General features: G+C 46.5%; 1 protein-coding gene across 2 annotated transcripts in view; it reads left to right on the forward strand.

Moving 5' to 3' along the window:
- Positions 1 to 21,955, forward strand: part of oplah (5-oxoprolinase, ATP-hydrolysing) — a 39,980-nt gene extending 18,025 nt beyond the window's left edge. For both annotated transcript variants that reach the window (XM_056299616.1, XM_056299617.1), the window contains exons 21-28: positions 191 to 375; positions 2,540 to 2,686; positions 4,304 to 4,438; positions 4,689 to 4,838; positions 5,016 to 5,173; positions 18,646 to 18,806; positions 19,616 to 19,713; positions 20,955 to 21,955. In XM_056299616.1, the coding sequence (XP_056155591.1) occupies positions 191 to 375; positions 2,540 to 2,686; positions 4,304 to 4,438; positions 4,689 to 4,838; positions 5,016 to 5,173; positions 18,646 to 18,806; positions 19,616 to 19,713; positions 20,955 to 21,113 (1,193 nt within the window). In that variant the 3' untranslated portion in view covers positions 21,114 to 21,955. The remainder of the gene's footprint in view (positions 1 to 190; positions 376 to 2,539; positions 2,687 to 4,303; positions 4,439 to 4,688; positions 4,839 to 5,015; positions 5,174 to 18,645; positions 18,807 to 19,615; positions 19,714 to 20,954) is intronic.
- Positions 21,956 to 24,271: the final 2,316 nt, after the last annotated feature.

Below are 24,271 nucleotides of genomic sequence, written 5' to 3' on the forward strand. Positions count from 1 at the left end.
GATAACAATTTCCATGTCATCCAGCACACACTAGTCAAATCCCAGGAATTTAAAACACTTGCAAGCACTTGTACATCATATTTAATACTCATTAAATCCCTTCCATCCATTTCTTTCTCTTACCATTCTTTCTTCTATCCTTTTCCTTTACCATCCAACGCACTCCCCCAACACTACCCCTTCATATCAGCTGTAACTGAAGCCCTCATGGCACCGGCCCAGTACCCAGACTGCTCTGGGACTCGCAATCTCCATGACAACTTGTCAGATCTACGAGCTCAGGTGGCAGCCAATCAGAGAGGCAGCCAGCTGGTGGGGGAGTTGATTGACAGCTACGGGCTGCCTGTGGTGCAGGCCTACATGGGGTACATTCAGGTGAGGATGGTTTAGTGCTCCAAAGAAGTGTGTGTGTGTGTGTCATGGCAGTCTATTCCGTTGCCTACAAACATGGAGATCACCAGTTCAAATCCCCACGTTACCTCTGGCTTGGTTGGGTGTCCCTACAGACACAATTGGCCGTGTCTGCAGATGGGAAGCCAGATGTAGGTATGTGTCCTGGTTGCTGCACTAGCTCCTCCTCTGGTCGGTCGGGGCGCCTGTCCGGGGGGAGGGGAACTGAGGGGAATTGCATGATCCTCCCACATGCTACGTCCCCCTGGTGAAACTCCTCACTGTCAGGTGAAAAGAAGCGGCTGGCGACTCCACATGTATCAGAGGAGGTCTGCAGCCCTCCCCGGATCGGCAGAGGGGGTGGAGCAGCGACCAAGACAGCTTAGCGAGAGGGGTGATTGGCCAGGTACAGTTGGGAAAAAACGGGGAAAGAAAAAAAAAGTGTGTGTGTGTGTGTGTGGAGGTGCTGCTGTAGTTGAGGTTTGGGAGTTGTATATACTTTTGACACTTTTCAGGATTTATGGCTCTAGCTTAGAATAAACCTCTACAGATCTGATTTTCTTATGGGCAGCACGGTGGCCCAGTGGTTAGCGCTGTTGCCTCACAGCAAGAAGGTCCGTCCCAGATCCTTTCTGTGTGGAGTTTGCATGTTCTCCCCGTGTCTGCATGGGTTTCCTCCGGGTGCTCCGATTTCCTTCCACCATCAAAAAGACATGCATGTTAGGGTTAATACTCCTGTCTGTGCCCCTGAGCAAGGCAATGGAAGGAAGAACTGGAGTTGGTCCCCGGGTGCTGCAGCTGCCCACTGCTCCTATACAATAGGATGGGTTAAATGCAGAAGACAAATTTCATTGTAACCTGTACAATGACAACATAAAATGGCTTTCTTTCTTTCTTCTTAAGCTGTGTTCGGACACACAGCAATGCATCTCTGAAGCTGCTAGTCTTGATACCTTGTGGGCTTATCCCGCTGCGTTATTTTGTTTCTTCCAAATAACTCTAATGTACTCACAACTTTCATCAGTTTATATCGTCACCTTCTTAAAATAATGGCCTAAGTCATATTTTCAAGTTTTTTAAAAAACAGAATAAACTGACAAATTTTGTTTCAGTCTCAGTTTATTTTGCTTTTTGAAAAAAATGAAAATATGACTTAGGCCATTATTTTAAGAAGGTGACGAGAATAAACTGAAACTGAATCAAAATTTGTCAGTTTATTCTGTTTTTTGAAAATCTTGAAAATATGACTTAGGCCATTATTTTAAGAAGGTGACGATATGTAAGTTAGTAATGCATTTATAGCTCAAGTCACCCCATTCTTCATCATTATTTTTGTTTTCATTGTGATATTCCTGCAGATGAAGACTCCCTAAAACTTGGGGTCCTCAGACTGTAATAATGAGTTTCTCCTCCATTTGTGCTTTAGTGAGAACTGAGAAGTAAGAACCAAACTTAGGTTTGTTGTTTCTGCACGGTAGGTGAGAAGTGAAATGCTTGAATTAGATTGGATATTTCCAGGCAATACATTGCCCCTGTTGCCCAAAAGTTTTATTACAGGTCACTGCCCAGCCCATAATGCCAAATCACCCTGTCTCCCGCCCCCTTCGCTCTCATAGAAAATGAATCAAGCCCGGCAACAAGTTGCCAGAGTTGCTGTCACCTTTAGAATAAACAGTAATTTATCGAAACCCAGATTCTGTATTGAATCATTACTCAACTTTAAGAAATAACTTAAGAATCATAATTTTCATTCACAGCCCAACTCCCTGTCTTGTATGTGCAGTTTTGGAGAAATTTTCGCAAGAATTGTTTTTCTTAAGTGCAGGAATCGATCTAAAACCAGAATCTATAGAGGCCAACAGCAAGATATGCTTAGGTGCAGAAGCGTATTCTAGGAGTATAGCCCGTATCACAAGGTCTGGTGTTGGATTCCATATGTATCGCTCATAAGTATGCATAATCTGATACATGTAAATACATGTTTACTTACATGTTCTTCCATAACTGCTCTTTGTTTGTGTGTGTGTGTGTGTGTGTGTGTGTGTGTGTGTGTGTGTGCGCGCGTGGTTGTGTGTGCGCGTGTGTGTGTGTGTGTGTGTGTGTGTGTGTGTGTGTGTGTGTGTGTGTGTGTGTGTGTGTGTGTGTGTAGAGTAATGCAGAGCTGGCAGTGAGGGATATGCTAAGAGAGTTTGCCCGTCGCTGGCGGGAACAGACCGGCTCCCTTGACATGGAGTCAGAGGATTTCATGGATGACGGAACACCAATCAGATTGCGGGTCCAGATCAATGAAGAAGAGGTGGGCAAGATAAGATAAGCTCCCCATTATAATCATAATATTTGATCTTAACTGGATTTAGAAACAATATGGAGCTGGACACACTTGTCTTGTAGCTACTTTTCCGTATCAGGCATAACTAGCAATGTAAACTGGTACACCCACCCAATCATCCAAGTGGTAGTATGTCTTTATTCGTCCTTCTAATTTATTATTAGTAGTGGCCATATGATTGCTTCTATCTCACTGTTTTTTTTCTTTTTGTCTCTGTTATCTATGTGCTGCTGTTGCAATGACCATGAAGTCTTACCCATCTCATTCAGTCGGCTGATAAGATAGCATTTGCTGTTGTTTCTACAATATTTGTTTGAAATCTCTGTCAGCTTATAATCAGCATTTACAATCAGCATCAGCATAACTGATATCAGTTTATAACTTTTAAAACAGAGATATAAAAAAGGCTGAACTGATTTCTGTCATCAATTTAAGGCTGCAGCCACAACAGTGCATTAAAGAATAACTAAACTCCAGACTATTTCATTGAGTTTGCTGGCATGTACAAGTTAAAAACATACCAGGCTGGTCTTAGTACTCTGCTGCAGCTGTGTTTATCCTACTATGCTAACATCACGTTGTACTAAGACCAGCCTGGTATGTTTTTAACCTTTACATCAGGAATCAGGAACATGAAATGAAGCGAAATATCATTTCCCCAGCCCACATTAGTGCAACACAAAGACAAAATCACATATCCAATAAAATACAAGAACCACAAGAACACACATATCCAAACTAACACACATGGTCATCATTGGCATCTCTCGTGTCCACGGATCCATTCCAAGAGATTGAGGTGTGCGCTCGAAACGAAGATGGCTTGACCAGGTGGGGTAAAGCACGGTCCTCGAAAAACTCTCGGAGCCGTTCGCTAAAGCCTTGATTAAAGTGGTGATCAGGTCGCGACGCTGCTCCACGCTGCTTGGCCTGGGAGGATCTAGTTCCATGGCAACACAGGAGTGAAGACAATGGGATCCGCCCACAGGTTGTACCCAAGTGATTGTCGGATATATCCAAACTAAACAAAAAAATCACTGTCCAAGGGAACGAACGCCAGCCAGGATCACTGTCGGAACTGCCGGTCTGCAAAGGGAAGGCATTAGCTTAGCCTGCCCTGCTTCCGCATCCTGTCAGACTTCCCTTGGTGTTTCCTCCTTGGGCGCAGTTCCAGGCAGGACCATGGTCCTTGGGCCCACAAGACGCAGCAGACCAAGCTCTCCCAGCTGATCCAGCACCAGCTTTTCCAGCCATCAAAGAAAGACAAAACTTAGAAGTGGACAAAGACACTGCATGGACGACGGTACTGGGTGTGGCCACCGCAAACGTGAACTCGCGCCGCCATCTTCCCACACTGGTACTCGGTGAGGCCACGGCAAATGTTAATTCGCATCGCCATCTTTCCACACCGGAAGTGGAAGTTTTACATGGTTTTTAATCTGCAGATGACTGCAAACTCACTAAAATAGTCTAGTGTTAAGTTACGCCTTCATGTACGCTAGAGTTATGCAGTGTATTACACAGACTAAGGGGTGTTTTTTTTTTTTGGTCTCCCTCTCTTCTCTGTTTCCTCTATCCGTACAGGGCAGTGCTGTGTTTGACTTCACAGGTACCGGGACGGAGGTGTGGGGGAACTGTAATGCGCCACGAGCCATCACTCTTTCTGCCCTCATCTACTGTGTACGCTGTATGGTCGGACAGGACATCCCCCTCAACCAGGTAAAATGGCATTATCTAGCTTCAAATTATTTATTTTGTTTAGGTTTAATCACTTATCTTTAGCAGGTTTGCAGTGAGGAATTTGGTGTCAACCGTTTAAAATCTTTCTATGAAAACTAATTTGTCGCAGCTTGTCTGTGGTTGAACTGTTTCTATTGATAACAGTTTTTCAATGTCATATTTTCTACATAAATAAATTCACTGTTGTATGTGTACAGTTAAACAGCTGTTTCACATCTTTCATATCCAGGGCTGTCTCACACCAATTAAAGTCATCATCCCCTCTGGCTCGATCCTCCAGCCTTCCCAGAATGCAGCAGTGGTGGGCGGGAATGTACTCACATCACAGAGAGTGGTCGATGTCATATTTCGGGCTTTCGCAGTGTGTGCCGCTTCGCAGGTGAGACTATACTATACAGATGTGTGCTATCGTGATTTAAGTCATGTTTAACCATGATTTAAGTCATGTTTAAAAATCAGTCCTTTTTCTTTTATATATTTTGAGTCTGAAAGGATCACCATTTGCTTTTTCGTTCGCCAGTTCACTAACTTTTCTTGTCATCCCCACCTCTGTCAGGGCTGCATGAACAACATTTCATTTGGCAGTGAGAGGAGCGGTTATTACGAGACAGTTGCTGGGGGCGCAGGGGCGGGTCCTGGCTGGAGTGGGCGGAGTGGTGTGCACAGTCACATGACAAACACACGAATCACTGACCCAGAAATTCTAGAGAAGAGGTGGGCATATTTAAAATGGGGGTGGGGGGGTGCTAACATGCTGCTTTTAGTGTCTTAAAGCATGCACAATAATCCAGGTAAGAAAATCCCAGAGTTGAATCAGTTCATCTGGACACGTTTATTGATAGATACATTTCATCACTCATCTAAGTGACCTCTTCAGTCTCAACTGACTGCAGGTATCCCCACCCAAACAATACAGTGGCATAACGACCAAAAACAACGATCGGTTTCAGAGGCAAATAGGCGTGACCATTAACTAGAGTTACAATGGGCATGTGTACTATTCACAGAGGATTGGGGAATGTTTGCAATCACAGCATTGTAAGATGGTGACAGATGTATTCTTAGCCCCCCCCCCCCCCCACCTTGGTTTAGGGATGGTCGCTCCCTCTTCATATAGATGGCCCCTTTGACTCCCTGTTCAAACCAGTGTTCCTCCCTATCAAGGATGTGTACATCCTCATCCTTGAATCAGGGTTGTGGCTAGATAGGGTACAGCCATGGACGGAAGTGATGCAAAATCTCGCCGGGCGTATTTCGTTGCTATGGAGCTAGCTAGCCTAGCTAGCCGAGAGACATGGCGGCAAATTCAGAAGAAGCCCACGAAGGCTATTAGTTATATGGTGTCTATGCACTGGCGATGAATCTGATACATTGTAGTTTATTTCCTGCCCCTCACTCTTGGCGGAGCGTGGCAAACGTGATTACTTAATAGGGATAAATGCCCAGAATTAACATTTTAAATATGAAGTTATCAGAGCTGCCAACTTTTCAAAAAATCTTGGAGTGAGATTTGGTGGGGCTGACTAAAATTTTGCCACATACACACAAATTTTTGTTATCCCATTCAGCATCACAGCAAAAACGTTTATTCAGAACAAGAACATTTTCAATCAAGAACTGTCACAAAATGTGTCACGGTTACATGTGCATTTGTTGACAAGCCAATGACACCAGCAAACTCTCCGAAGCAGGACTTTGTGTGTTGGACTTCATAGTGTTGCTTTAAGAGCTGTGTGCCCTGTTATACTGGCTAGTGGCCTTCTTTGAGGCCTTGATTATTGCTTGGGCGGGCTCCCACTTGAAGCAGGGTTCCTGGTCTTGGTCTTGTTTAGTCCCACCACAGAAAACACTCTTTCTGCATCTGCATTGGAGCGGGACAGCACCAAGACCAGCTTAGCAATGGTGGCAAGCCTCTGAAACAGGCTTACCCCTGTCACCTGTGAAGAACGAACCAAGGACACAGTGGAAATAAACTCAATGTTTTTTGTTTTCTTCTAGGTTGATGCATAATTAATTTTGTCTATCAAGACAAAATGCATGCATCTGTATGATGCATTAAATACACAATTTTAAAGCAGCATATAGATGCATGATTTTGACATAATAGACCAAATTAATCTGTTAAAATGGAATAAAACTGACACTTGAGAGCTTATTTCCACTGTGTGCAAGAATAATTCTTACCTTATGTTTTCGGGTTGCCATTTCAGCCCAGAAGCTCTCCATCTCAATTTCCTCTCCGTCCTGCAGGGGTGGCATTGGCGTTGTCTGGTATTCTAGGAACTCGTCGCTCAGTAGGTCATGCTCCTGTGGTCCATGGTAGGGGAGCAGGTGGGAGAACCTAATTCAAGAGAGCAAAATTACAAGTTATTTGTTTTTGATATATGGTCATCATCCCAAAGGAGTAAGCATTTTAAAAAGAAGCCACTTAGGGATGGCTCATGTGCTTAGAGGCAAAATTCTGGTGTTAATGTGTCTTAGTATCAAATTTCCCTAGTGTTAAAGTACCTTAGAATAGAAATCAGGGTATTTAATCTCAGATAACAAACAGAAAATTGAAGAAAAAAATCCAAACCTCTCAACAAAGTAAAGGGCATCTTCTACGCCACATTCCAACCTCTGCCGAACATCCACAAACTTGGCATGCTTAAGCAGTGGCTCTTGTAGGGGCAGCTTCTTCAAAGCGTAGTCCACAGCGTTGATCAGAAATGCCAAGGCAGCCTCATGGAATTTCTCCATCTGCTGTGGTGTGATGCCTCCATCATTCAGCAGCCTGTTGAGCTTAGCTCTGGTGGTGTAGCCCAGTGGTTCTCAACCTTTTTGGGGTCCTGGACCCCCTGCGTATTTTTGATCTACCCTGAGGACCCCTCCACCTGATCTTGGGGGAGGGGGGTTGCAATTTGATAGAAACAGTAGAAACTGCATTTTAAATTGCATTATAGCATTTATTGACTCTGTGGGGCAAAAATAATAGCTTTCAGTTGTAACTTAGATATAGTTAACAAAACAGAATTCTTATGCAGTAACTTTCAGATATATGTAACAAAACAGAATATGTATTCAGTAACTTTCAGATATATGTAACAAAACAGAATTCTTATGCAGTAACTTTCAGATATATGTAACAAAACAGAATATGTATTCAGTAACTTTCACATCTATGTAACAACAGAATTTTTATGCAGTAACTTTTAACAATGCAAACGGGAGCGAGATCTCTTATTAAAATACAATAAATTACACTTGTGAAACAGATGTAATTAGAGAAAAAAGTCCTGTTACCCTTTATAGTTTAGGTAGATAAAGGTCTCAGTCACATCTGAGTAAAATAATCCCATTTCTATAAATGTCATAGGATCTTTTTTAAAGATATTTTATTTTCACGGACCCCTTGCAATTACACCACGGACCACTAGGGGTCCGCGGACCCCCGGTTGAGAAACACTGGTGTAGTCAATGTTCAGCTTTCTTCCTGTCGAAGATACAACAAATCAGTTTAATAGAAATGCGGTGTCATACTGATCATATAATATCAGCACGACACACTGGGCATGAAGTGTAATGGTTTTGGGCTAACCAGAAGCTCAGCATTAATGGAAGATAAGGATCAATAACTTCCTTTAACACTGAGCTTCCTACTAGAACATTACCAGGTTTTTCTCCTCATGAGATGAGAAAAGGCAAAGCATGATATGGGGTTCCCCTGTGGCCTGGTCTCATCACTTGTAAAATTAGAAGTATTAACAATAATGATAGTGGATGATAGTTAATGATCAAACACTGAACTGGTAAATGGTTTGCCTTTTCTTGAAAATTAATTTCGTGAGGCTGTTTGTGGCGCTGCAGCACTGAAGGCACCATGAACTTTGCACACAGCTTGCGAATGAAGTTTATCATCTACAACACAGACATTTACAGTACAAGTGTAAAACAGTGAGTGAAACATGTTTTACAAGCTCCTAGCAGATAGCAGCAAAACACACTAATCAGAAAAAAACACACAGCAGAAGCACATCCCACCCTCCCATTATACCTCATCATGTAATAAGAATATTGATGGCTGTTCTCTCTGGAGCAGGAGGTTGAATGAGGTGAATGATGGCATGGTGGCCTGGAAGAACAGTAGGTATACCTCCGTCATGGGGTCAGAGAATGCCTCCCGAAGTCTCCTGAACCTCGCCTGATTTTCATCTTAAATAAAAAATGAATAAACAAGGTTGTCAATATCACAAGTATACAGTTAACGATCCTGTGCTATTTGTAGTAGCTGTATAATGAAAATGGTATGAGGGACCATACCAGCAGATTTGAAGTAGCTGGCCAGAGGGTCATATAGCCTCAGAATGCGGGTCACACAGCACTCAAGGCTTAACCAATGAACAGAGACATGCAGGAGGATCTCCATATACTCTGCTTCGTGGAGCTCACAAAATTCTGTCACAGATGTTTAATAATAAATCATATGTATTCAAAAGCACTGCACTTCAATATTATAAGTGGTACTGTCAAGAGTCGCATACCTGTCAAGTACCCCTTCCGGTTTGTGCTACCCTTGAACCAGTAGCCGACATCAACTATCAGGTCCTCCAGATCAAATTTGGACACCTGCAATATATGAATCAGACCATAAACATTCAGTTAATGCATTTAATCAGTACACAAATATAAACTCACATGTAACATACAATTAGGCCTATACTCACGTCCAAAAAACTGGCCCCCGCCCGTTTAGCCATGTTGTGGACCACATGACATGGGCAACCATGGACATAAATGCTGGGCTGTTTTTTCAGCATTCTGGATGCGATGGAGTTATGTGAACCTGTGTTCACAGCAGCATTATCCACAGAGAGACCGAAGCAGTTTTCCCATGGGATAGCCTTTTCTTCCAAGGTGGTGTTTATCTTACTGAAGATCACTTCTGCTGTCCCACACCTTGGCCCGCTTGTGGTGCACATCCCCAGGAAGCGGTGTACAACCTTATTTTTAGTTAAAATCCGGACAGTCAGGGGGTTCATCTTCTTTACTCCTGCAATGACAGCATAAGCAAATACAGCCTCCCATCTTCTTATATACATGTTTAAAAACTAACTCATGCCAGATTATTGTGGTGGGGAAAAACATCATGTTCAATTCAATGGGAAATACCCGTGTCATTGGATCCATCTATGATGAGGCTGTATGGTCCTTCCCTCATTTGACCAACCAACTCATTCATGAAATGTGGTGCCAGCGCTTCGTTGACTATACATGCAGTTTTGGTTCTGCCACACCTGTAGTCTTGGGCTGTTTTTGAATCCTTGAAGCACTCCTTCAGAAGAGGCCCCAAGTGGTCAGCAACAGCAAGCGGCACATTGTGATGCACTGATGTTGCTGCCATTTTGACCTCAGCCCTCCTTGTCTGTAAGAAAAAAAACGTTATTAGTACTCCCCAAAAAACACAGTTGAGTTTAAATTTACACCAGTCAACAGGGCACAGGTGAACACAATGAGCAATTAAGACGTACATAGAACTAAGAAAACTACCTTAGCCTCTTGATCTGACATCCCCCCAACAGAGGGAGCACACACTGAAAACCTGTCTAAGGTAGCTGTGGACTGAGGGGCCCGTTGCTTTTCCTGATGGCTCTTGCTCTTGATGTGTCGCTCAACATCTGTAGCACCCTGGTGGCAACATGTGTTTTCAACACGACACACAGAGCACCAGTAATGTGTACTGAGGCTTCCTTTCATGATGAATGGCCATGTTGTGGTCCACTCATTCGTAAAGGTGCACCTGTATGTTGCAGCTCCACATAAGGCTCTACTCTTCCGCCGCTGCTGTTCTTGATGATTTTCTGTCTGTCGCTGTTCTGTCTGTCTTTGTTCTGTCTGTCGCTGTTCTGTCTGTCGCTGTCCTGTCTGATGCTGTTCTGTCTGATGCTGTTCTGTCTGTCGCTGTTCTGTCTGTCGCTGTTCTGTCTGATGCTGTTCTGTCTGTCGCTGTTCTGTCTGATGCTGTTCTGTCTGTCGCTGTTCTATCTGTTGCTGTTCTGTCTGTCTTTGTTCTGTCTGTCGCTGTTCTGTCTGTCGCTGTTCTGTCTGTCGCCGTTCTGTCTGTCTTTGTTCTGTCTGTCGCTGTTCTGTCTGTCTTTGTTCTGTCTGTCGCTGTTCTGTCTGTCTTTGTTCTGTCTGTCGCTGTTCTGTCTGTCTTTGTTCTGTCTGATGCTGTTCTGTCTGTCGCTGTTCTGTCTGTCTTTGTTCTGTCTGATGCTGTTCTGTCTGTCGCTGTTCTGTCTGTAGCTGTTTTGTCTGTCGCTGTTCTGTCTGTCGCTGTTCTGTCTGATGCTGTTCTCTCTCTCTACAGACTGTTGTTCGTCTGTCTGTCTGGCTCTTTTCTTGGGTGGCGGATCTTTTGAAAAATAGAACAATAGGCTCCTCTTTTCTCCTGCTGCTGGCCCTGCCAGATCTTTATGGGGCATCCTTGAAGCCTCTGAGGATTGAAATGGTCATGTTGGTTTATTAATCTAGACTAATGTACCAGTTACAACATGCTATGACTTAGTTGGAATATACAGTATATTCTCATTGCTTCACACACACTATGCTTTCTCTCTAAACGGGTTACTATCTCAGGCCCAAGTATGTTTTAAATTGATCTATTTATCTGTCTAAAATGTTCTCAACTCTTTCCCCGCCCGCTTTTTTTTTAAAGTTGCCAGCCAGCGCCGGCATTTTTGACAAAATTCACTGAACCTTCAACGCCCCCAGAATATTTAATTCTACGAATATGTTAACATGGAATACGTCAAAAGAAAGAAAAGACCTTCTAGTTTTAGACACAAAAACCGTTTTGTTCTAGGTTAATGTGTTGTGTTTTTATAAGCAGAGAAAACGTTTGTATTTTTCTTGACTTTCATTACATGTGGAACGTTAGCACCACCGTCATCAGTGTAGTTAGCATTAGCAGTTAGCATTAGCAGCTGTGTGTGTGTGTGTGTCTGTGTGTGTGTATTCACCGAGGGGTTGAGCGGTCTGTGCCCGCCTGCAGCTCACTCTCCACCGGCCGCAGAAGGGCTCAGAGTCGCGGGGGGTACGCGCGCGCGCGGTGGTCCTCGCGGGCGCTGTAGCGCTGTGTCCCGCGGATCTGCAGCGGGGCACCGGCTGGCATGTTTCATGCCACGTGCGCCTTAAGGGCTGTGTATAACATAGATACAGGTGGTTTATACGACATCCGTTTACTTCTCAGCTGGATAACCGGAGGTGTTCTCCCGCTTTGAGTGACCAAACTTTGTCAGATGATGCGCCAGAGTGCTGCCCCCCCCCCCCCACCATAAAACAGTGAAAACAGCCATACGCGTCAAAACTGGTCAATGGCGGGGAAGCGTTGTGTCATGAATTACGTCTAAGGTCGCCAATGGCGGGGAAAGACTTAAAACACACACAAAACGAATTAGCAAACATCCTTTAAAGTTTAAGAGAAGAAGTACTCAAAACATACACATACCTGGAGGGGGGGCGGTCACACTTCTCAGGGAGCTCTGTGAAGAATGATGCGATCAGCGTCAGTGGCAAGCATAACTAATCGATCACGGTTACCTTTCCTCGTGCTCAACAGGTCAGGTCTATTCTGCTTTGAACTTAAACCTTACACTTTAAAAACAAACAAAAAGAAGAACTTGCTTCACTGTGAGATATTGAGGGTGTGGCGTGAGAGCGTGTGAAAAGTGTCAATTGCGTGAGTCTCACGGTCAATGCGTGAGAGTTGGCAGCCCTGAGTTATGTCTATGGATAAATAGCCACAGTGTCGCAGGCACTAGCTAACGTTAGCTACCGTTTTATATAGACTTAGCTGGCTTGCTAGAATTGGGAAGCAGTATCTACGCACAAGCAACAGTGATAGCTCATTTAAAATACACAATTACTAGTTTTTATTAAGTGAAATTATAGTTATTTTAAGTAAAACTAATTCATCCGACTCATCATTTGTCCGGCTTTAAAAACCAAAGTCCAAACTCGTGGTAGCTCAGGAGGTTAGCTAGACTAGCTGTCGCCATAGCAACGAAATACGCCCAGTGAGATTTTGCATCACTTCCTTCCGTGGCTGTATCCCATCTAGCCACAACCTTGAAGGTTATCAGAATCAGAATCATGTTTATTGACCATGCAGGTTTGCACTACATGAAGTTTGACTCTGGTTTCATGGCTCTCAGTGTACTTAACATGAGCCCTGGCCTGACATATTAGCTGTTCTGTGTTGTGCCATTCTCGTCTATTTGGTTTCTCCGATGTACAAGTCATGGCAGTCTTCTCGGCACTTAACACCGTACACTATATTGCTCTGTTTGTGCCGGAGGACCTGATCCTTGGGGTGGACCAATTTCTGGCGCAGCATGTTTTGGGGTTTGAAAGCAACTGAGACGCGGTGTTTGGAAAATACGCGCCAGGACCCCGCAGTCTACACCCATCTACAGGCCAGTGGCTACTCTTTCAAGGATGAGAATGTGCACATCCTTTTTTGGGGGGACCCCCCCCTTTTCACCCCAATTGTATCCAGCCAATTACCCCACTCTTCCAAGCTGTCCTGGTTGCTGCACCACCCTCTCTGCCGACCCGGGGAGTGCCGCAGACTACCACATGTCTCCTCTGATACATGTGGAGTCACCAGCCGCTTCTTTTAACTTGACAGTGAAGAGTTTCACCAGGGGGACGTAGCACGTGGGAGGATCACACTATTCCCCCAGTTCCCCCTCCCCCCTGAACAGGCGCCCTGACCAACCAGAGGAGGTGCTAGTGCAGCGACCAGGACACATACCACGGCCAATTGTGTCTGTAGGGACCTCTGACCAAGCAGGAGGTAACATGGGGATTCGATCCGGCAATCTCCATGTTGGTAGGAAACGGAATAGACCACCACACCACCCAGACAACCCCATGTGCACATCCTTGTAGGGAGGAACGCTGGTTTGAACAGGGAGTCAAAGAGGCCATCTATGTGAAGAGGAAATGACCATCCCCAAACCGAGGGGGGTGGGGCGCTAAGAGTACATCAGTCGCCATCTTGCAATGCTGTGATTGCAAACATTCCCCAATCCTCTGTGAATAGCACACATGGCCATTGTAAACACTGGTTAATGGTCACGCCTATTTGCATATGAAACCGGTCGTTGTTTTTGGTCATTATGCAGCTGTATTGTTTATAAGGGCGGGGATACCTGCAGTCAATTTAGACTGAAGAGGTCACTTAGATGAGTGATGAAACGTTTCTCTCAATAAACATTGTGTCCGGAAGAACCGATTCAATTTTCTGTGATGCTGCTTTTAGGCTCACAAGTGTGATTTCTTTTTCATTTGATATTATGATAATAGCAATATGTTATGAGCCAAGCGGTCTTTGTCAAGTGAAGGTGATCATTTGAGTCCGCTATTATGAATAGACCACTGTCGGTAGATGATTATTCTATGATTGGATGATTGGCCACATGCAAAGACATTAAGTCTTGGACATCTTCACAACTTGACACAGGACACAAACCCATATTTACAACACTAATGAATCTAACAACTAGAGCAATATACATCACGTCAAAATTGATTTCTCGAAATTTAGGAAAAGACCATATTGTGGCAGGATGAGGAAAAAACACAGGAGACGAAGGCGAGTTTGCTGTTTATTCCTCAGCTCCAAAACCAAACTCCAGCAGGAACAACCCTGCACCACCAAGCCCGGGAACGTAAACCACGCCCCCAGCTCACAGTCCTGCTGGGTGAGAGGCATAGCCCCTAGTGTCCGCCACACAGCCCCCCCCCCCACCACAACACCCAGAAGGGACTCCTGGAAAGAAAATTAGTGTCTCACTGGAGGCTTAAGCAGCCTGCCATAACGACTGTGCCGTCCCTCAGCCGAAACAGTAGGTGAAACACTGTCCAAAGTCGGCTGAGAAGCAGAACGCTGAACCCGTGAAGACACTGTCGGGGTCCTGGAAGGAGGACGACCCCGACGGGGAACCTGGGCCGGAAACACAACTTCGCCTGCCACCCTGTGCGCCGGTTTAAGCCTATCAAGCGTGACACGCTCCCTACGCCCACCCATATCCAGCACAAAACCCTTAGGACCCGTCTCAAGAACCCGAAATGGGCCCTCGTATGGGGGTTGGAGGGGCGAGCGGTGAGCATCATGCCATACAAAAACAAAACGAGCCGACATGAGCTCCGCAGGCACGAACGACCGCGGGAAACAATGGTGAACGGGGCCTGGAACTGGAGTGCTGTCGGACAAAAAAGGATAAACGGCCGGACGGGGTCGAGGAGCGGAACTCCCAGGCTAAAATTCCCCAGGGACGCGGAGCGGCTGACCGAGCACCAGCTCAGCGGGCGAAGCGTCGAGGTCCTCCTTAGGAGCCGAACGCAACCCGAGCGTAACCCAAGGTAAACGGCCCACCCAGTTACCATCCGAGAGCACAGCGCTGCCTTGAGCGACCGGTGGAAATGTTCACACAAGCCGTTAGCCTGAGGGTGGTACGCGGTAGTGCGGTGTACCTGCACACCCAAGGATCGCGCAAGTGCCGACCAGAGCTCTGACACGAACTGGGGGCCCCTGTCTGAGGGGATATCTGACGGAGCGCCGAAACGGGCGACCCAGGAGGAAAGAAAAGCACGTGCAACATCCGAGGATGTTGTGGAGGACAGAGGGACAGCCTCTGGCCACCTGGTGGTCCGATCCACCATTGTGAGCAGGTGCGTAAAACCCTGTGAAGAAGGTAGAGGGCCCACCAGGTCCACATGCACGTGGTCGAAACGTCTGGCCGGGATCGGAAACGGTTCGAGGGGCGACTTAGCGTGCTGGTGGACCTTAGCGCGCTGGCACGCTACACATGCAGCGGCCCACCCCTTTACGTCCTTGCGGAGGCCAGGCCAGACGAACTTGGAACCGACCAACTTCACTGACGCCCGAAATCCAGGGTGCGAGAGGGAGTGAATCGAATCGAAAACTCGACGGCGCCAGGCCACTGGAACAACGGGGCGGGGACGGCCGGTGGAGACATAGCAGAGGAGGGCAGGACTGCCTTCCTGCATCACAGCGTGCTCCAGCTTGAGGCCGGTACGCGTTGACCTAAGGGCAAGGACGTCCGGGTCGCTGGGCTGGTCGGCAGCCATAGCGGAGAAATCCACACCGAGGTGCACAGGACACACAAGCACACGCGACAGACAATCAGCAACATGGTTGGACTTCCCGGCCACATGCTGAATATCCGTTGTGAACTCGGAGATTGCCGCTAGGTGGCGCTGCTGACGAGCAGACCACGGCTCAGTCACCTTGGACATGGCGAAAGTCAGCGGTTTATGATCCACATAAGCCGTGAATGGGCGACCCTCCAGCAGGAAGCGGAAATGCCGGGTTGCAAGGTGCAGTGCCAGCAACTCCCGGTCAAAAACGCTGTACTTGCGCTCGCTATCTCGCAGTTTGCGGCTAAAAAATGCGAGTGGCTGCCACGCATTCGCCACACGCTGTTCAACCACAGCCCCCACGACTATGTCAGACGCATCGGTTGTTAAAGCTATGGACGCCGTGGGTGTGGGATGGGCGAGGAGGGCAGCGTTAGCCAGGGCGCACTTAGCTCCGTCAAAGGCCTGGACCCGTTCGGGAGTCCAGTCGACAGGGTCGTTAGCCTTCTTAAGCCGCAGGGCTTCGTAAAGTGGCTGAAGGAGGTGGGCAGCGCGAGGGAGGAAACGGTTATAGAAATTCACCATGCCCAAGAATTCCTGCAATGCCTTAACAGAGACCAGGCGGGGAAATTCCGCCACCGCTTGCACCTTAGAACCGCGCCTTGCGGCGAAATGCGGTGACCCAAGAAGTCAATCACCGGCAGTCCAAACTGACATTTGGCCGGGTTGACTATCAGGCCGTGTTCGTCCAAACGACGGAAAACCTGTTTCAGGTGCGCCAGGTGCTCTTCAGCTGACGGACTGGCCACTTATATGTCGTCGAGATAAACGAACACGAAATCAAGGTCACGCAACACCGAGTCCATCAGCCTCTGAAAGGTTTGCACAGCCCCCTTCAAGCCAAAAGGCATGCACATGAACTCAAAAAGCCCAAATGGGGTCATCACTGCGGTCTTGGGCACGTCCTCTGCGCGCACGGGAACCTGATGATAGCCGCGCACCAGGTCCACCTTAGAGAAAATAGTGGTACCCGCCAGGCGTATGGAAAAGTCCTGTATGTGTGGGATGGGATAGCGGTCATTGGCGGTGACGTTGTTCAGGCGGCGAAAGTCGCCGCAAGGCCGCCACGACCCATCCGCCTTGGGCACCATGTGAAGCGGCGAGGCCCACGCGCTGTTGGAACGCCTCACTATACCCAGACGCTCCATGATGGCGAACTCCTAGATGGCTATAGCCAATTTTACCGCGTCGAGGCGCCGCGGGCGCGCAAAAACTGGCGGTCCCAAAGTGGGAATGAAATGTTCTACCCCGTGTTAAGTAACCGCGGTGGAAAAGGCAGGCGTAGTCACCGATGGAAAATCCGCCAGCAAACGCTGAAAAACATCCCCTAATGCTACAAAGTTAGCTTGTGTTAACGGCCCGGCTCCCCCTGTCTCGCACGGAACAGTGGCGAAAGACACAGCATCAATTAAACGGCGGTTTGCAACATCAACCAGCAGACCATTAGCACACAAAATCCGCGCCGATTATAGGAACAGTAATGGCGGCCACACTACAAAGTCCCACTCAAAATGGCGCCCGTGGAAACAGTCACCAACCTTGTGCCAAACGTCGCAATGGACGAACCGTTAGCTGCACTTAACTGTGGGCCGCCGCCTTGGGTCGACCTGTCTGTCTTAGCAGGAGGGAGTAGGCTCTTTTGCGAGCCTGAGTCCACCAGAAACCGTCTTCCTGACATCGTGTCCTTAATGAAGAGCAGCTCACTATGTCCGCCAGCGCCCACAGCTGCTACTGAGCTCTGGCCCTGGAGTTTCCCGGCGCCTCAAACGTGCACGGAGGGACGCAGCGCCTCGCCTTGCCGCCGAACCGCTGGTGGAAGAAACAGAGGCCTCTCCCGCGCCGTCTCCGGGCAGTTACTCCAGCCACCAGCGCCGGGTCCGCATCCTCCGACGCCGGCTGCAGAGGCTCAGATGCCACACTCCGCACAGAGAACAGTCTGGTAGCCATCAGCACCCAATCGGCCTCCTCAGCCAAACCTCGGCAGTCACCAGCGGCCAGACACAGGGAGTTAGCCAAAGCCGTGCGCACAGGAGACGGAAGCTGGCGCAGGAAAACGTGCGGGAAAAGGAATCCGCCTTCGTCCGAGCCTAGCAGCGACAGCATATTGTCCATGAGATCCACAGCCGTCCCGTCGCCCAAACCGGATAGGGAAAGCATTCTATCTGCCCTCTCTGCGGCAGATAGGCTGTACCTCCGGAGCAGAAGATTTTTGAGGGCCACGTATTTATCGTGTTGCGGAGGGGCGCGCAACAGCTGCATGGCCCGGCGTGTGGACTGCTGGTCCAGCGCAGCGACGACCAAATAATATCTGGAGTCGTCCGCGGAGATTCCACGCAGGTGGAACAGCGCCTCGACATGCTGGAACCACGAAGCCGGGTCGCTCTGCCAGAACTCTGGGAGTTTCACAGCCGCGGCGAGAACGGCCGGCTGTGAGAGTTGGGGCGGCATGGCCGAAGTGGATTCACACTCATCTTCTGCTCCGAACATGTTCAATTCGGGGTCACCAATGTGGCAGGATGAGGAAAAAACACAGGAGACGAAGGCGAGTTTGCTGTTTATTCCTCAGCTCCAAAACCAAACTCCAGCAGGAACAACCCTGCACCAGCAAGCCCGGGAACGTAAACCACGCCCCCAGCTCACAGTCCTGCTGGGTGAGAGGCATAGCCCCTAGTGTCCGCCAAATTATCTGTTTAATATGAAACATCAGAGAAATCACACTTGGGAACTTGGAAGCAGTGTACTCGCAATTCTCCCTTTTTCTTGTGTCTGAATTGGTTGTTGAGCACCTGCAAAATATTTTAGATGTGCGTGTGTCATTTTGAATCTTCATATTTGAAATGGAACCATATTCTGTTGACTATAAGCTTCAGCTTGGAAAGTTAGGATTTCTACATCCTGCTTGGAAACTCAAGATATAAGACCATGTACTTTATTTTGTGTGTGTTTTTTGATGATGGATCTCGTCTTTATCGGGGTGTCAGGTACCCAGTGATCTTGGAGCAATTCTCTCTGCGGCTCAGCTCAGGAGGTACTGGAAAGTACCATGGCGGAGATGGTGTGGTCCGCAAACTTCTCTTCAGGAACAAGGTGATACTGTCTGTACTGACTGAGAGACGTTCCACACGACCCTACGGCCTAGAGGGTAATCTCTCCTCTTTGTCCTTCCCTTCAAAAATCTTTTTACTATCCTTTTGCTGTGTACGTGGTCGCTGATGTAGTTGTGTAAGGAGTGATCAGAATTAACTTTGTAGGTGTCAGTATAGTGTGGTGTTCTATTCCGTTGCCTACCAACACGGGGATCCTGGTTTGAATCCCCGTGTTGCCTCCGGCTTGGTTGGGCGTCCCTACAGACACAATTGGCCGTGTCTACTGGTGGGAAGCCGGATGTGTGTATGTGTCCTGGTCGCTGCACTAGCACCTTCTCTGGTCAGTCAGGGCACCTGTTTGGGGGGGAGGGGGAACTGGGGGGAATATCGTGATCCTCCCACTTGCTACTCCCCCTGGTGAAACTCGTCACTGTCAGGTGAAAAGAAGCAGCTGGCGAATCCACATGTATCGGAGGAGGCATGTGGTAGTCTGCAGCCCTCCCCCGATCAGCAGAGGGGGTGGAGCAGCAACCGAGACGGCTCAGAAGAGTGGAGTAATTCAAAAATCAAAAATTCAAAAAAAAAAAAAAAACTTTGTAAACCACTCAAACACTTTCCCTTTTCCCCATCAAAGCACACCTAGCCAGCTGCTGCTGAGACAGGGAGTAGGCCTCAGAATATCAGGTTTGGAAAGTCACTCAAAAGTTGCAAAATCTGAACTCAGAAATAAAGCTTTCTGAAGGTATTTGATACCATCCGATGTTTCGTTGTTTGGAGTGTGCAACATGCCTTGATGTTTACGTCTTTTTTTTCTTCTTTTTTTTGTTTTATTCCTATCCCCAATGTCTCTTCTTTTGTCTGTCAGGAGGTGGGAGTGGTGCAGCAGGGCTTAACCAGCTCCACAGAGCAGACGGCAGAGTCCTCAACCTGGGAGCCAAGACTACTGTCAGTCTAGAGCCTGGGGTAAGACAGCATGTTTATGGGAGTTTTATATATTATAGTATGCTCCAAGGGAGAAAAAGTTAGGTTAGAAAGTGAAGCCAAAAAATGTCTGCTGTTCTCTAACAGCTGTGAACAGTACAGCTTTTAAACCCGAACAGTACAGCTTTTAAACCCGCCTATACCAATGTAATTGAATGGAGCACTAGGCCGAATTGTAAAACCTGAAATACAGGCCCAATACATATTTCCTTTAATATTTACCTTTTGGATCACTTTGTTTATGGAAGTTATTTAATGATATTCAAAAGAGGGTGGTAGTACCTGGGGATGTGTTGATTGACAGCAATACTCGCTAAAGCAGTCAGCTCACATCCTGCAATGAGATGGGCATGCACATGCTAGTGAGTTTTAGCTGGTCTACTTCTCCACCTTCCGTCTCTACTGCACAAACTCTGGTTCCAATTTTCATCAAGTTCATATCTACACTCTATACTCATATCTACACTCATAACTGTGCACAAAAAAATGTAGGCTGATAGGTCTGACAGATAACTTGAGGGTTGCTCGTTTGATCCTCGGCTCCTCCTGGGAAAAATGAGGGAGTCCCAGAGCAAGACCCTGAACTCCTCACTGCTCCCAGTGGGCAGTTGTTACCTTGCATAGTTGACATATCATCTGTGTACGAGTGTGTGTCTGTGTGTGTGTGTGTGAATTAATTGTAATTTTATGTCCATTATAATTCTGTTATCCTCTTTCAATGTTGTATTATGTAAATTGCGTAAACACAACATCTATTGCACGCTGTCCATCTTGGGAGAGAGAGCCCGCCTCTGTTGCTCTCCCTGAGGTTTCTTCCTATTTTTTCTCCCCGTTAAAGGTTTTTTTTTAGGGAGTTGTTCCTTATCCGATGAGAGGGTCTAAGGACAGGATGTTGTGTTGCTGTTAAGCCCACTGAGGCAAATTTGTAATTTTTGATATTGGGCTATACAAATAAAATTGAATTGAATTGAATTGAATTGTAAAGCGCTTAAAGTGGCTGTTGCAGCTAGAAAAGCACTATATAAAATGCATCTTGATTGATTGATTGATTAATTGATTAAGCAACATGACGGCAACCAAACAGGTGATATTTTAGCCTAAAAACAGCATTATGAGTGTGAATGGTGTCACATTGTCCACTTGTGTATACGGCACAGTCCATGGTATATCCTCATGGATATCCATCCGACACCCATTTTTTCCCGGTTTGTCTCCCCTTATAGGACATGTTTTGTCTCTACACCCCGGGAGGAGGGGGATATGGAGCTGAGGAGGAGGAGTTGGTGAACGGAAAAGCTCAGGTCAAGCGCAGGCGCTTGAACGAGACGTTCCCCGAGAGAGGCAGTGTGTTTGAATACCGCATGTTACAAGAGGGTGTTTGAATGAGCGATATGAAGGACAAATGGGGAAGAAAGGAAAGGAAAGAGCCCGGGTACTTAAAAGGATGTCAGAGTCTGTGTGAGTGAGACAAAGGTGAGAGGAGATTATTAAATGTTCAAGGAAAAATTAGAGTATTGCCAATGGGAGCTTGTCTAAGTTTTGAAGGTACAGTACAAGTACAGGTGTAGGTGTAGGCTAGCAACTGTCCACTCCTGCTGATTCTGGTACTAGTCATTCCTGCAGTTTTATTCTCTCACATGCACACACACACGCACACATCACTTGGGAAAACAAAACTTTTCTAAACCATACAATTCAGTAGGGCATAGTAAATGTGCAGATGAAGATAAAACACCAGACGTAACTTCTAGTCTAATTACCTGGGCTGTCATGATCCCAGAAAAGCCCTGGTGACGATATTTCTTCACGAGCCATCTAATCAGATTAATTAATCATATCCAATAGTTAAGCAATGTTGTGCACAAGCCATTCAGAATGTAGCCTTGTTAACGTGGATGTGCGTTGGGAAAGATGTGTGTACTCCGTGTTAGTCGGTTTCTCAATGAATGTGCAGTCGACTTAACTCATATCTTGTTGATAAAAGTTAACCTTCAGTAATTGAGACTGAGTATTCACCTTTTCTTTATATAATAATAGTTGCACATTGCGGTGCGAAGCAAGAATATTTCCATCAAGAAGCCCAAGCTGTTATACTCTGCAGAGTTGTGCTCCTCATGCTTGACACTTGTGAACTGCATATACTGTATTAGTAAGAGCAAGTTGAATGTAACCTTTATATAATTCAGACCACTGGTGCCCCCTGGTCATTGCAATGGTGTGGATTTCTTTTCAGTAAATCAATGGATTTTTTTCTCTTTGGACAGCTCTGAAAGATTGCTAGAGACTGTTGCACAGCTTTTATTCCAGTATAAACACAGTTTGAGAATGAAGTGACTTCAATTTGCAAAAAAAAAAAAGCCCTTTTAGACTTGTACATTTTCTCCAATTTCTCGTGGTTCAACTCTCGAGCTCTATATGAACCCAATGAATCTTATCTGCTCGGGAGCAAGAGTGATCAAATAAGGTGCTGACTCCAAACGTGAAACCGAAAGTGGCGTGCTAGAGTTTAACCAAGTTCATAATTCAAAAGTGAATTGTTGGGGCATCCGGGTAGCGTAGCGGTCTATTCCATTGCCTACCAACACAGGGCTCAGTGGTTCGAATCCCCGTGTTACCTCCTGCTTGGTCGGGCATCCCTACAGACAGAATTGGCCGTGTCTGCGGGTTGGAAGCTAGATGTGGGTATCTGTCCTGGTCGCTGCGCTAGCACCTTCTCTGGTCGGTCGGGGTGCCTGTTTGGGGGGGACTGGGGGGAATAGCGTGATTCTCCCACACGCTATGTCCCCCTGGTGAAACTCCTGACAGTCAGGTGAAAAGAAGTGGCTGGTGACTCCACATGTATCGGAGAAGGCATGTTAGCCTGTAGCCCTGCCCGGATGGCTTGGAAGAGTGGGGTAATTGGCCAACATTCAATTGGGGAGGAAAGGGGGGGGGTCCAAAGAAAAAAAGTGAATTGTTCAAGTCATACAGCAGTTCGTAGTCTGAAGGATCCTGACCGGCTGTCGTTTCAAGATGAACTGAAGCAAACCAATTCACAGCGCAGCTTCATGACGAGCTTGATGTTGTTGCTTCAGAGACGAATATATGTACCCACACTTGCTCGTCTAGGCCAGACAAACAAGAGACATTTCTATGATGGGAGGGTTTTTCTTTTTCTCCCAAGGAAAATCTACCAGTGTGGTAGTTTCAAATCACAGCTTTTGTCGTATTTGAATGGATGACCTTGACTAGATACTGCAGGGCTTGAGTGGAAACAACTGTAGAGGTTGAGCTGTAATTCAGGTGCATAGACTATATGCTAGTTAACATGGAAACAAGCCACAGTGTTGTAGGAGCTAGCCTTCGCCTCCAGTGTCAAACTTTAGGTTGCGAATCCACAAGTGTTTTTCCTCTGAGGATTAAGCAATACCCCAACCAAAACAGAATTTGTCAAGAGTGACGCTTTCTTTATTTTTCAGCAGAAATTGCACATAAACCTTGTTTTAAGTACCCCTTACACTTAAAGGCATTTAATACTGTGCTGCCACCCAGTGTTCATCCCACCACGTGCAATAAACACTGGGGAGATGAGCCACCGAGTCACCAATGTTAGAATATAAACGTTGTACAATTTTTATTATTTAGTTTCTCATTTGGCGGACACTTTTTTTCCTCAACACCTTGCAAGAGATAGGGCAATTAGCAGATATATTTGTGTGTCAACCTACAGGAATCTTGGAGCACTTAAAAGTAATATCACAGCCAAGAGTAGATGTCTTTATGCATGCTCAATAAATCAGAAAGTTGAATCTGTTCATCTGGACACGTTTATTTAGAGAGAAACGTTTCCTCACTCATCTAAGTGACCTCTTCTGTCTAAACTGACTGCAGGTATCCCCGCCCTTATAAATAATACAGTGGCATAATCGTTTTCGGTCGTTATGCAACTGTATTGTTTGTAAGAGTGGGGATACCTGCAGTCAGTTGAGACTGAAGAGGTCACTTAGATGAGTGATGAAATGTTTCTCTCTCAATAAACATATCCAGATGAACAGATTCAACTTTATGTGTAGAGTAGATGTCATGACAAGCATAAATCGATCACCAACAGTTATTGTGAATAATAGAAGTAGGGGCATTATTATACATTGGTAAGCTGGAATTTGCCATTAATAAATACAACAGTCACGCATAGAGACAATGGGCTGCAGGTGGGCGTGGAAAAGGAAAGCTGTGAAGACCTCGAGGCTAAAAAGGTCTCTCTCTGACTCTTTTGTGCTATGATCCCCACCAAAACCCTGTTACAAGCCTGCAGTGTTATCAAAATCTTTTTTTCCATAAATAACCGTAAGCCCATATAGCTGTAAAAATTTACTAATATGGCATTTTTAAAGGTACAATCGAGTTTCAATGTTTGTGCTAGGATGGGGGTTTAGCTCATCATGGGGGGGCTGACCCCCCCCCCCCACCAGTGAGTCTGGAACTATCTCGGAGCGGGAGGAGGAGGAAGGGAGAGAGGGAGTGCAGGCATGTATGGACATCTGATAAAGAGATAGCGGCC

The sequence above is a fragment of the Lampris incognitus genome, chromosome 19, assembly GCF_029633865.1.
Source record: "Lampris incognitus isolate fLamInc1 chromosome 19, fLamInc1.hap2, whole genome shotgun sequence".
Classification (NCBI taxonomy): Eukaryota; Metazoa; Chordata; class Actinopteri; order Lampriformes; family Lampridae; genus Lampris; species Lampris incognitus.